This window comes from Suncus etruscus, chromosome 3 (assembly GCF_024139225.1).
Source record: "Suncus etruscus isolate mSunEtr1 chromosome 3, mSunEtr1.pri.cur, whole genome shotgun sequence".
NCBI classification, from domain to species: domain Eukaryota; kingdom Metazoa; phylum Chordata; class Mammalia; order Eulipotyphla; family Soricidae; genus Suncus; species Suncus etruscus.
Window position 1 is genome coordinate 111,516,236 of NC_064850.1, and position 13,514 is coordinate 111,529,749.

Sequence of the window (13,514 nt, forward strand, 5' to 3'; positions counted from 1 at the left end):
CCAGGAGTAACCCCTGAGCATCAAACTGGTGTGGCCCGAAAAACCAAAAAAAATTTACAATTCCTATATTATTAATATGCAAGATAATTTTTATTCTTCAAACTTGTAAAGTTTTCTATTTTTTTCCAGAATACTGTAGACTTTTTACAGTTTTCCTATTTTAATTTTTCACTTAAAAATTAAAACTCGGGCCCGGAGTGATAGCACAGCAGCGTTTGCCTTGCAAGCAGCTGATCCAGTACCAAAGGTGGTTGGTTCGAATCCCGGTGTCCCATATGGTCCCCTGTGCCTGCCAGGAGCTATTTCTGAGCAGACAGCCAGGAGTAACCCCTGAGCACCGCCGGGTGTGACCCAAAAACAAACAAACAAACAAAAATTAAAACTCCGGGAGTAACCCCTTAGGATCACCAGGTGTGGCCCCCCACCAAAAAATTAAAACTTCTATATTATGAATATACAATATCATTAGTTTTGGTCTTCAAACTTGTAAGGTTTTTTTTTTTTTTTTCTTTTTCCAGAATAGACCATTTTCTCATCTAGATGTTTATTCTTCTTTGGGCTTTCAGCTTTAAAACTCAGTTGTCCTCAGTGGTGAGGCATGTTCCAAAAGGTTATTCTAAAGCAGTGGTTTTCAGTTTTTGGCTGTTCACTTCAGACAGGTTTCTGATTTTTTTCATTTTTAGTTTATTCTATAATTCAGGGACTCTGAATTCATAGTATTTAATATATTTAATAGCTGTGACTTATTTTGTAATTATATGTATTGCCCATAAGCCCTCATGTTTTCACTTAAATTCATTTGTATCTTGGTAGGTTTTCAGCTACCAAAGCATGGTGTATATACCATTGCATTTTTATTATTTTTTATTATTTTTATTATTTTATTATTATTAATATTCAGCACTATGCTTACATGTGAATATACATATTCTGAAAGATTGAAATAACATGGTTAATTAAATCATGTCATAGAAGTGTTATATAGCCTCAATGACAAGTAAATTTAGTCTGTCAACTTGAACAGCAGTAGCTACATCAAAAAGTCATGTTATCTTTCAGCAAGTCAGTGGATAGCAGCATGTATATTAATCTACAAAAAAGAGTCATCAAAGACTAAAGCACGGTTTTACATAGTTAATGATTCTGACCTCTTTACCTAGTGTTATATACACTGAATTTCTAGCTCATTTGTTTAGTCTTGATTGTTTATATGACAACTCTGTGATAAGCACCTAGTTGTTTTTTTTTTTTTTTTTTTTCGGGCCACACCTGTTTGATGGTCAGGAGTTACTCCTGGCTAAGCTCAGAAATTGCCCGTGGCTTGGGGGGGACCATATGGGCCACTGGGGGATCGAACCGCGGTCCTTCCTTGGCTAGCCCTTGCAAGGCAACACCTTACCTCTAGCGCCACTTCGCCGGCCCCAATTTTTTTTTTTTTTCGTTTTTTGGGTCACACCCGGCAGTGCTCAGGTTACTCCTGGCTCTATGCTCAGAAATCACCCCTGGCAGGCACGGGGACCTTATGGGAAGCCTGGATTCAAACCATTGTCCTTCTGCCTGGAAGGCAGACACCTTAGCTCTAGGCTATCTCTCCAGCCCCAAGCACCTAATTTTTACTAATTACCAGGTCACATGTGGTATGTGGTAGGGTTGAAAGCTATAATATCATTGATACTCAGGAAGGTGGAATACACACACATAAGCACACACACACATTCTGTTGTAAATGGTGAGGAAACTTTGTTTTTTGTCAAGGGGAGAATATATTATATGGCCCGCTTAAAATTTTGGGTTTATAAAGTATATATCTATTAGAAATGACTTGAGAAATACTGGTTTTAGCATGACAGAGTAAAATTTTGATGTATTTTTTTTTAAATTTTTTTGTTTTTTGTGTTTTTGGGCCACACCCGGTGACTCTCAGGGGTTACTCCTGGCTATGCACTTAGAAATCGCTACTGGCTTGGGGGACCATAAGGGATGCTGGGGGATCGAACTGCGGTTTGTCCTGGGTCAGCAACTTGCAAGGCAAATGTCTTACTGCGGTGTCACCGCTCCAGCCCCTGTATTTGGTTTTTTTTACTTTATTAACAGTAAAAGAAGAAATTTTGTGATTTAATTTTATAAGGAGGGAAGATAGGCTCTTATGTATATTATATGCTTTTGTTTTATGAGTTTGATGGGTTTTTTAGTTCAGCATCTTTATTGTTGATACTACTAGGGTTTGTTTCTTTGGCTTAAACTCTTCATTTTGGTTTTCTAGGTCCAGTTGACACTTTATACTTACCTGTCCACGGAATTCATCAGTACAGTCAACATATATAATGCCATTCGGAGAGTTGGAACAGTACTTCTTATCATGCATACACTGAAATACTATTACTGGGCAGTGAATCCTCAGAATCGAAGTGGTATCACTCCAAAAGGACTAGGTATGTCAGATCTGTCTCCATATAAATTCCATTCATATTATAGTGCAGGATTTTGTTTCAGTCAATTCTATTATTACTCTGAAAATTATCCTGAAGGCATTCACAATACCATTATAGCAACAAAATTAATGAATTAAAATTAATTTTGTTGATAATTGTTAAAGTTTGATTTAAATTGTACTTGCCAGTTGTTAGTAACTTGCTAATTGTATGAAATACTACTCATGCTGGTATGAGTTGTTTGAGGAACAAATATGATAGAATGGTTGTTTTAAGGCACTGAAAACGAGAAGAAATTCTGAACTATAGTGAAGCTAGTTATCACAGTTAAGACACATTGAAAACCTTTTAGGACATTGCAGTTTCTTGTAGAAGTGAGAAATAGTGTTTTGGGTTTTTTTTTGATATCTTTATTTAATCACCTTGACTACAAATATGATTGTAGTTGGGTTTCAGTCATCTAAAGAACACCCCCTTTCACCAGTTTAACATTCCCATCACCAATGTCCCAAGTTTCCCTCCTCCCCACCCCACCCCTGCCTGTACTCTAGATAGGCTTTCTACTTCCCTCATTCATTCACATTGTTTTGATAGTTCTCAGTGTAGTTATTTCTCTAACAGCACTCATCACTGGTCTTAACTAGATTGAGAAAGGTTCCTTTCATTCCCATCTTGCTGAGAGTTTTTATCAAGAATTGGTGTTGGACTTTATTAAATGCTTTCTCTGCATTTACTGATATGGTCATGTGAGTTTTATTTTTCTTGTTAATGTTGTGTATTATCTTGATAGATTTATGGATGTTAAACCATCCTTGCATTCCTGGGATGAAACCTACTTGATGAGGCATTGGTTCCTATTTGCCAGGATTTTGTCGAGGATCTTTGCATCTGTGTTTATCAGGGATATTGGTCTGTAATTTTCTTTTTTGGCAGCATCTGTCTGATTTTGGTATCAAGGTGATATTGGCTTCATAAAAGCTGTTTGGATGGGGCTGGCGAGGTGGCGCTAGAGGTAAGGTGTCTGACTTGCAAGTGCTAGCCAAGGAAGGACCGCGGTTCAATCCCCCGGCATCCCATATGGTCCCCCCCAAGCCAGGGGCAATTTCTGAGCACTTAGCCAGAAGTAACTCCTGAGCATCAAATGGGTGTGGCCCGAAAAACAAACAAACAAACAAACAAACAAAAAAAGCTGTTTGGAAATGTTCCTGTTTTTTAAATTTCATGAAAGAGCCTGACCAGGATTGGTAATAGTTCTTCCTGAAAGGTTCTGAAAGACTTCATTAGTGAATCCATCTGGGCCTGGGCTTTTGTCTTTGGGCAGACATTTGATTACAGTTTTAATTTCCTCAATAGTGATTGGGGTGTTTAGATTTGCTACATCCTCCTTATTCAACCCTGGAAGGTTATAAAGAGTTCAAGAATTTATCCAATTCTTCCAGATTCTCATGTTTCATGGCATAGTTTCTCAAAGTAATCTCTGATTACCCTTTGAATCTCTGCAATATCTATAGTGATCTCCTTTTCATTTCTAATACGGGTTATCAAGTTCCTCTCTTTCTGTTTTTGAGTTTTGTAAATGGTCTATCAATCTTGTTTATTTTTTCAAAGAACTAACTTCTGCTTTCTTTGATCTTTCGGATTGTTTTTTGTGTTTCTACTTTGTTGATTTCTGCTCTAAGCTTTGTTATTTCCTTCTGTCTCCCTATTTTTGGTTCCTCTTGTTGATCATTTTCTAATTTTATAAGATGCATTGTTAAGCTATTCATGTAGGCCTTTTCTTCCTGATGTGTGCTTGCAAAGTATACTTTTTCCTATCAGTACCGCTTTTGCTGTGTTTCATAGATTCTGATAGTTTGTGTCTTCATCGTCATTTGTTTCCAGGAAAGTTTTGATTTCCTGTTTGATTTCCTCTCTGACCCACTGGTTGTTCAGTAGCAGGCTGTTTAATTTCCAGTTATTTAAGTTTTTCTTCTGTGTCCCTTTGTAGTTCGCATCTAATTTCAGAGCCTTGTGGTCAGCGAAGGTAGCCTGCAAAATTTATATCCTCTTGATTTTATGGAGGTATGTTATATGTACCAGCATGTGTTTTATCCGGAGAATGACCCATGTACACTGAAGAAGAATGTGTATCCAGGTTTCTGGGGATGGAGTGTCGTATACATATCAAGTAGGCCTCTTTGTTCCATTTCTTTTTTTCAAATCTAGTATATTTTTGTTGGGTTTCAGTCTGGTTCACGTATCAAGTGTTGACAGGGCCATGTTGAAGTCTCCCACAATTATTGTGTTATTATTGATGTCCTCTTTCAAATTTGTCAATAATTGTATTAGATATCTTGCTGGTCTCATTCTGTGTGTATATGTTAAGTAGTGTGATTTCTTCCTGTTGCACATATCCCTTGATTAGTATGAAGTGTCCATCTTTGTCCCTTACAACTTTTCTGAGTCTAAAGTTTGTGACATCTGATATTTATATGGACACTTGAGCTTTTTTAAGGTTGTTGTTTGCTTGGATGATTTTCCTACAGCCTTTGATTTTGAGTCTGTGTTTGTTTTGATTATTCAGGTGTGTTTATTGTAGGCAGCAGGAGGTTGGATTCATCTTTTTGATCCATTTCGTCACTTTTTTTTCTCTTAATTGGTGCATTTAGTTAATTGACATTGAAGGAGATGATTATCATGGATTTAATGTATTTTTCTGTGTAAGTTTGGTGTGTCTGTTGGCCGGTCTTGTCTTAAAGTAGACCTTTCAGTTTCTACTTTAAGGCTTGTTTTGCATCTGTAAAGTTTCTGAGTTGTTGCTTATCCATGAAGCTATGTATCCTTCAAACCTGAATGTGAGTTGGGCTGGGTGCATTATTCTAGGTGAAGCATCCATTTCATTCAGTCTTGTCAAAATATCCTACCACTGTCTTCTGGCCTTGCGAGTTTCTTGTAATATGCCTGCTGTAAATCTTAAGGATGTTCCTTTGAATGTAATTTCCCTTTTGGATCTTGCTGCTTTCAGTATTCTACCCCTATCTGTTGGATTTTTCATTGTGACTAGGATGTGTCTTGGGTGCTTTTCTTTGGGTCTCTTTTAGCTGGTACTTTTCTTGCATGCAGGGTTTGGTTGCATGCAGTCTTTATCTATGGGAGTTTCTGTATAATGATGTTGTTGACTGTTGATTCTTCCTGGGGATTTTTTTTTGGGTTTCTGGGACTCTAATTATTCTTATGTTGTTTCTGTTGAATTTATCGAACACTTGTATTTTCATGTGTTCAAAATCTTTGAATATTTTTTATTGTCTGATCATTTGCTTTGAGGTTCTTTTCCAATCTCTTCTGCTGTATGGAGTTATTATGCATCTCATCTTCCAGCTCACTAATTCTTTTTTTTTTTTGGGGGGGGTCACACCCAGAAGCTCTTAGGGGTTACTCCTGGCTCTATGCTCAGGGGATCATATGGGATGCCGGGATTGGAACCAACATCCTTCTGCATGCAAGGCAAACATCTTACCTCCATGCTATCTCTCTAACCCCTCTAGCTCACAAATTCTATATTCAGCTGCTGTTACTCTATTGGAGAGGCTTTCCATAGAGTTTTTCATTTCATCTACTGCTTTTTTCAGTCCCATTATTTCAGTTTGGAGTTTTGTGATTTCTATATGTGTGGTCTATTTAGCTCTATCTATGCTTTCTTTGAGTTCTATGAACATCTTCTATATTCCTATTCTAAACTTTTTATCTGAGAGGTTAATTTGGTGGTTGGCATTTTTTTGGGTCATCAGAGCTGCCATCTTCATTCTCTATGCATGCTATTGTCCTGTGTCGTTTCCCCATTGCCACACTTGAAGTGTGAGTCTTACTCTGTCTTGTGATGTGGTTCATGCTCTCTAAGAAGTGTGTGGAGCCAAACAGAGTGGCTGTGCTATTATTTCCACCCCCTGTGTTCTTCTTTGATTGTCATGGGGATCAGGAAGTAGCCCCAGGTGCTGCTTTTAAAAGAGTCTGCTGTAGCCTAAGGTCAGGCAGGAATTATCCCCAGTCATTGTGGGCAGAGGCACTTCTACCTGAAGTCAGGTGCTGGAGAGCTGATTTTGCTGTGTTCTTTGTTTGACACTGGGGATCAGGAAGTATGAAATAGTGGTTTCTAAGAAATAATATAATGTAATTAAAACTTTCAGTAATTATTTATATAATCAGAATTAAATTACTGGAAAGAAAATGAAAATGTATTCGTTTATACAGCTTCAGAATAGGTTGGTACAGAGATTTGTGTCTATTTTCCATTTCTACTCTGGAAGCTCTTCTCTTTCCTTTTCTAGTAACAAGGAGCAGTCTACCTCATCTTCTCATAACTTAAGAGTTCAATAAGAGAGCATCTGACTTTAACTAGCATTTGCAGTCAAAGTGTCAGTAGTTGCTTTGTTGATTTATTGCCTTTGATTGCCCTCTGTGTGAGACACTCATCAAATTGGTCAGATACTAAGTCCGTTTCTACCACTGAACACTTCTCAGTGAGATGGGGTTGGCTCCTTGATGAAAATCAGTGGCTGTTGCTTGAAATTATGTAATAGATGCTAGAAAACAAACAGGAATCTGATTGTACCCAAGGCATTGATTCTGTTGCTTTACAAAGACAAAGTTTATATTTATACAATTCTTAAGGAATTTATTTCAAAATAAACTCAATTTATTGTCAAAGAATGTGTAGTTGGGGTCGGTAGGGCGTTTGCATTGCTCACACGCTGATCCAGCTTCGATTTCTGGCATCCCATATGATCCCCTGAACCTGCCAGGAGTGATTTCTTGAGCACAGAACTAGGAGTAACCCTTGAGTGCTGACAGGTGTTGCACCAAAACAAAAACAAAAACAAAAACAAAAGAGAAAAAGAATGTGCTAGTTATAATTTAGAAAGTTGTTAGAACACATAAGACTTCCATGATTTTTATTACTAGTATATTTATGGCAGATCTGAAATTAAGTCATTTTTTTGTTGATGTTAGGTATAATAGGTGTATCATATAGTTTCCTTAGTGTTAATGTTATATTCTTGATTTTATTATTATTTAGTGATTTTGGGTATTCACACTTCAAATAAAAGACAAATTTTATAATGCTGTTGGGACTCTAGATCCCATTCTCTTTTTAGAAATTGTCATGTGGAACACATTTTAAACAATTTTCTTCCTATTTTAATTGATCTGTTCAAGGTCATGGTGGTCTTATGCTTTGGTGGTCTAGGACCTGCTATAAATAGTAATTAGTGGGGGAAATTGCAGAAATATGAGGCAAACAGGTATCTAACAAGATCTTAGAACAATGGGTATTTGATTTCAAGGCTTTCTGTTTGGAAATTATATGTTTGAGACATGAAAATTGACTTTAATGTGAGCCATGTGTGGCCAAATACATTTTCAAGAAGGGAAGGAGATGTCAGAAGCTTTCAACATAATGTTCCCCTTTGTGAACAATACTTGGTTGAGGTTTACTTTCTGATTTTGTATTAGTTTACCTGATAGTAACAGTAGTTTTCTGTTAGTAAATTATCATTAAAATTTATATTTTTTCACTAAACACAGATGTTTCCTTGCTTTTTTTCAGGGAAGGGTAAACTTTTGCTTAACATTTTTAGTTTCTTTTTTTTGCTCACTACTAGCATTTTTAGTTTCTTTTAAGCAAAAAGAAGTGCATATTATTACTGTATTTAGATTAACTATGTTTTGAAATTTTTTTTGACATTAAAAACAAATGACTTCACTGTAACTACATAATCAGTTTGTATATTTGGAACATAGTATATTAAATTGTATGTACTTTTGAATGTCTTTTTTAGTGGCATATTGCTATGCTTTTTATAAAGAAGTAGAAAACCTAGTGAAATAAGAATTTTATAGTTTTAAGATTTTTAAAATATAAATATGTGTATGTTTTTTTAAAGATGGACCACGACCTAATCAAAAAGAAATACTTTCCCTTCGAGCGTTCTTACTTATGTTCATTAAGCAGTTAGTTGTGAAGGTGAGTTAATAACTCTTATCCTGTAGTATCACTATGCTCTACCATTCAGATGTTAAGAAATAACTTTTCTGCATAAATACCTCAGGTTGGTGTATTGGCCTTTCCAAAATATTTTATTTTGCTTCACTTTATTTTATTGTAGGTGAAATAAAACTTAATATTTTTAATTTAATATTATTTTAAAATTTATTAAATTTAATAAGAATAATGCTTTAGTCTTATAAAATGGAAATATTTAAGTGGTTTTTTCAACATTTTTATGTAGGTCATTTCAGTGTTTATTCATTTTAATACCTTATTAGCTGTTGCATAATATTATGGTAAGTAGAGTTGAGTTGACTTTTAGGATACCTTTAATGCCTGATAACTTATTTGATTCTTTTTTCTGTTCTTGGGTCATAATCAGTGGTCCCCAGGTCTGCTTTTGTTGTGCTTTGCTAAGTAGGCACTCCTGGCATTGCTTTTGGTATGTTGCTGGTGATCAAACTGTTTGCTTTCTTCCTGGCTGTTATAGGGTGCTATTATATCTTTGCTTATAAAAAAATGAATGTTAGTTTTTCTACTCTTTTCTGTTGTGCCTGTTTCCTTCTTTTCTGTACTATCTTGAGATTGCAATTTATAATATGTTTATAGGATAGGTAGGAATTTTATGCTGAGTTTTCATGTGGTGTTATTGAGTGTTTTGGAAAGTCATTACAAGAACATTGTAACTTTTTTTTTTTTTTTTTGGGTCATACCCAGCAGTGTTCAGGGGTTTCTCTTGGCTCTGTACTCAGAAATCACCCCCAGCGGGCTCGGGGGACCATATGGGATGCCAGGATTTGAACCACTGTCCTTCTGCATGCAAGGCAAACACCTTACCTCCATGCTATCTCTTCGTACCCAGAATATTGTAACTTTGATGATGGATATTAAATGGCTGAATGTGATGATCAATTCATAACATGAAAATATGGAAGCATGTTATTTATCTGAAACTTATGAATGATTGCATGTCAGTTATATCATAGTGTATGAATAAGGGCAGTTTTTAGTATCTGGTATATTTTTTGGTGGGTAGAAAGGGAAGGGTTGTGCTACAGCCGGCAGTGTTCAGGGGTTTCTCCTGAGTCTGCTCTCAGAAATCACTCCTGGTGGTGCTCAGGATCCCATATGTAGTACCTAGGATTGAACCTGGGATGGCTGTATGCAAGGCAAATACAGTCCCCTCTGTGCTATCACTCTTGCCCTAGTACCTGGGACTTTAACTTGGTTATTACTAAAATTGTTTAACATTTTCAAATTTAATGAAAAAATTTATAGAAATTTATTTTTTATGTTTCTAACGGTATATTCACATTGATCACAAGTATTATGGATAGTGTTATTATTGGATACTACTATTTGTCAATGCCCCCCCGCCCCTGTTTTGTTTTGTTTTTTATAATTTCAGGATCATGTAGCTTTACAAGGTAGACTTACACGTTCTGCACGGTGCTGAGAGCTGGATATATTGGCTTCTGCAGTCTTGAATATAGTATGTCCGTAGTGCTTCTGCCAAACTATTATTTGAATTTTAAATTTGTCTTCTATCTTATCTTACAGTAGATCAGTTTGACAAATATAGTTTTTCTTTTTGTAAATTGTATAGAAATAGTAGATTATCTAAGATTTTTGTTTGTTTTAAAGGATTCTGGAGTAAAGGAAGATGAACTACAAGCCATTCTTAATTATCTGCTCACTATGCATGAGGTAACATTTGATTTTTATTTAGTTAGTTATTTTTAAAATAATTTTTATTGTGACCAAAGTGAATTACTAATATTTCACAGTAATATATAAGCTAGCACCAGTGTTGTCCTTCCTCCACTCCTGTTCCCAGCATGAACTCCATATCCCCCTAATATGCTCCCCGGACTGCTAGTATAACTGGTCCCCTCGTTATATAGCTTGTTGTAAATTGGGTATCTATTCTGTTGTCGTTGACTTTGGGTTTGGTGTTTAATTTTCTGGTGATGATTTTTTATTTCTAGTCAATGTTCATATGCCTGTTTGGTCCTCGTGCCATGCATTTTTCCCCTCTCAATTTATGAGGCGGAACAAGATGATTGAAGTTATATGTTTCTGTTCAAAAAAAAAAAAGAAGATAAAAGAGAAAAGGAAAAAAAGAAACTGGGAGGAGTCCGTCTAGAGGTTATACATAGCAATTTAAAAGAAGAAAGGGAAAGAAGAAAAACATAACAAAAACACACACAAAAAAGCAAACAAAAAAGTAAGAAAGAACAAAAATCACCCACTCCTAGGGATATACCCTAGGAACACAAAAATACAATATGAAAATCCCTTTCTCACACTTATATTCATCGCAGCACTTTTCACAATAGCCAGACTCTGGAAACAAACAAGATGCCCTTCAACAGATGAATGGCTAAAGCAACTGTCGTACATATACACAATGGAATATTATGCAGCCATAGGAGAGATGAAGTCATGAAATTTTCCTATACATGGATGTACATGGAATCTATTATGCTGAGTGAAATAAGTCAGAGGGAGCAAGATAGACACAGAATAGTCTCACTCATATATGGGTTTTAAAGAAAATTAAAGACATTGAAATAATTCCCAGAGTTGAGGACCGAAAGGACTGGCTCAAGATATGAAACTCACCACAAAAAGTGGTGAGTGAAGTTAGAGAAATAACTATGCTGAGAACTTTCATAACAATGTCAGTCAGTGAGGAATGTAAAAAGCCTGTCTCGTATACAGTGGGGGGGTGATAGAGATGAGGGCATTGGTGATGGGAAGGTTGCATGGGTGAAGGGGCCTGTTCTTATGACTGAAACCCAACTACAATTATATTTGCAATCATGGTGTTTAAATAAATTATTTAATTAAAAATATTAAAAAAATAAAACCAAAACCCAAAAATCAAACAAAAAACCAAAACCAGCAACTACAAAAAAGCACCACTTTCTTCCTCTCATTCCACTCAGCCAGTTTTCCAATATTCTTTGTTTGGTTAAGAAAGTATTTGATGGTAGGTATACATTCTGAGTTATTTTATAAAATATATATATATAAAAAGAATAAATATAATTTTTATATTATATTTAAAAATTTATAAAAATTATAAATGTGATTTTTGTTGTATGCTTACTAATATTTTTTAAGTTAAAATTTCCATTTCAAAAGTATTCAGTGTTCAAATTAGGATTTTTCTTAATTAAAATAATTCTCTAAAATGATTTTAGGATGACAATCTAATGGATGTCCTACAATTGCTTGTGGCATTAATGTCAGAACACCCCAACTCTATGATCCCTGCCTTTGACCAAAGGAATGGATTACGGTAAGTGTTTTGTATCTTAAGAATTGTAATGTAGGGCTGGAGAGATAGCACAGTGGTAGGGCATTTGCCTTGCATGTAGCCAATCTAGGACTGACAGTGATTTGAATCCTGGCATCCCATATGGTTCCCTGTGCCTACCAGGGGCAATTTCTGAGTGCAGAGCCAGGAGTAACCCCTAAGCACTGCCGGGTATGATCCAAAAACCAAAAAAAAAAGATTATTTATTTTAATTTAATTTTAGCAGTGCTGGTAATTGATAATTGATAATTCCATATTCTAGTCAAATGCTGTACTACTGAGTTACAACATCTCTATTATCTAGAAAGATTAAAAACTATTGAAAGATTCTTAGATATGAAAAGTTTTACTGGATTTATATTCTGCCATGAGGTTATAATACTCTGGCTCCTTTAAGTATTTTGTCTTTTTTTTTTTTTTTTTGTGGGTCACACCAGGCAGCACTCAGGGGTTACTCCTGGCTCTATGCTCAGCAATCGTTCCTGGCATGCTTGGGGGACCATATGGGATGCCAGGATTTGAACCACCATCCTTCCGCATGCAAGGCAAATGCCTTACCTCCATGCTGTCTCTCCGGCCCCCGTATTTTGTCTTTTTAATTCATCATTATTTAGCATGTTTCATGTGGAAAGACAGGCCAATTAGCCTTACGTTTTGTCTTGGTAGTTTTTTTTAGAGTTACTGGAAGGTTGAATTCTTTAGTTCCTACAACAATAGTATTCATTTGTGATACAAGAGATTATTGTCCTTCGTTTAAAGTGCTTTTATCCTCTATTTTCAAAAAGACTAACTTTTTTCTTTTTCTTCTCCAAAGTCGAACATTTGGATCTCAGAAGTTACTTTTGACCTTATACTTCAGTTACTTTTTCTGTTCTTTCACATGTGTAGCAGTTTTGCTTGAAAATGGAAATTTCAGATAACCAGTACAGCTTCTGAACTCTTGTTTTTCTGTGGGTTGTTGGTATTTTTGTGTTGGAATCATTTGTCTTGTCTAATCTTCAATTAGTTTTCTTCACGTGTGCAGATTCTGGTCTCTCTCCCTTTTTTCCCCCTTTCTGTTTATCTATTTTTTAAAATACAGGGCAGTGCACTCAGTAGTATGGCGCTTACCTTGCATGTGTGAAACTCTAGGTTTGATCTCATTACTTCATAAAAAACCCAAATGAAGCAACTCTCAGTAGGCCTTAAGATAGTCCATATTCTCCAGATCACTGAAGCTCATCAGATGAGGCTGTGATCAAGCACTGTATGTCCTTAACACTCACACCGTCATGGTGTGTTGAAGTTGCCTTCACAATTCTTTCTCTTGTCTTCCTTTCAGTTTTTGAGTCAGCGACTCAGGTCTCAGACTCTTGTACATAAAAATAAAAAGTACATCCACAGTGAGCTCGGTATACAGGGTGAACTATTGCACATCGCAGTCTTTTCCATTTTAGCATTTGATGTTACATTTTATTGCAGGGTTAGGGATTTGGGCATTCCCTCCACCCACTCACTCACCCACGTACCCACCCACTCACCTGGCTGTACCCAGGGATTACTCTGGCTCTGTGCTCAGAAATTACTCCTAGCAAACTTGGGGGACCATATGGATGCCAGAGATTGAATCCGGGTCAGCTGTGTATAAAGCAAATGCCATACCCACTATGCTCTGACTCCAGCCACATTAGGTTAATTTCTCAAGTTAGAGACATGCTTGTGGGGGTTGGGCTGAAAAAAAAAAAAAAAAAAG

General features: G+C 36.1%; 1 protein-coding gene across 2 annotated transcripts in view; it reads left to right on the plus strand.

Annotated features, from left to right (window-relative positions):
• The window catches only part of LRBA (LPS responsive beige-like anchor protein), a 662,022-nt gene that overhangs the window by 92,307 nt on the left and 556,201 nt on the right, over window positions 1-13,514 (plus strand). For both annotated transcript variants that reach the window (XM_049770186.1, XM_049770185.1), the window contains exons 13-16: window positions 2,264-2,432; window positions 8,354-8,433; window positions 10,102-10,164; window positions 11,667-11,764. In XM_049770186.1, coding sequence (XP_049626143.1) covers window positions 2,264-2,432; window positions 8,354-8,433; window positions 10,102-10,164; window positions 11,667-11,764 — 410 coding nt within the window. The remainder of the gene's footprint in view (window positions 1-2,263; window positions 2,433-8,353; window positions 8,434-10,101; window positions 10,165-11,666; window positions 11,765-13,514) is intronic.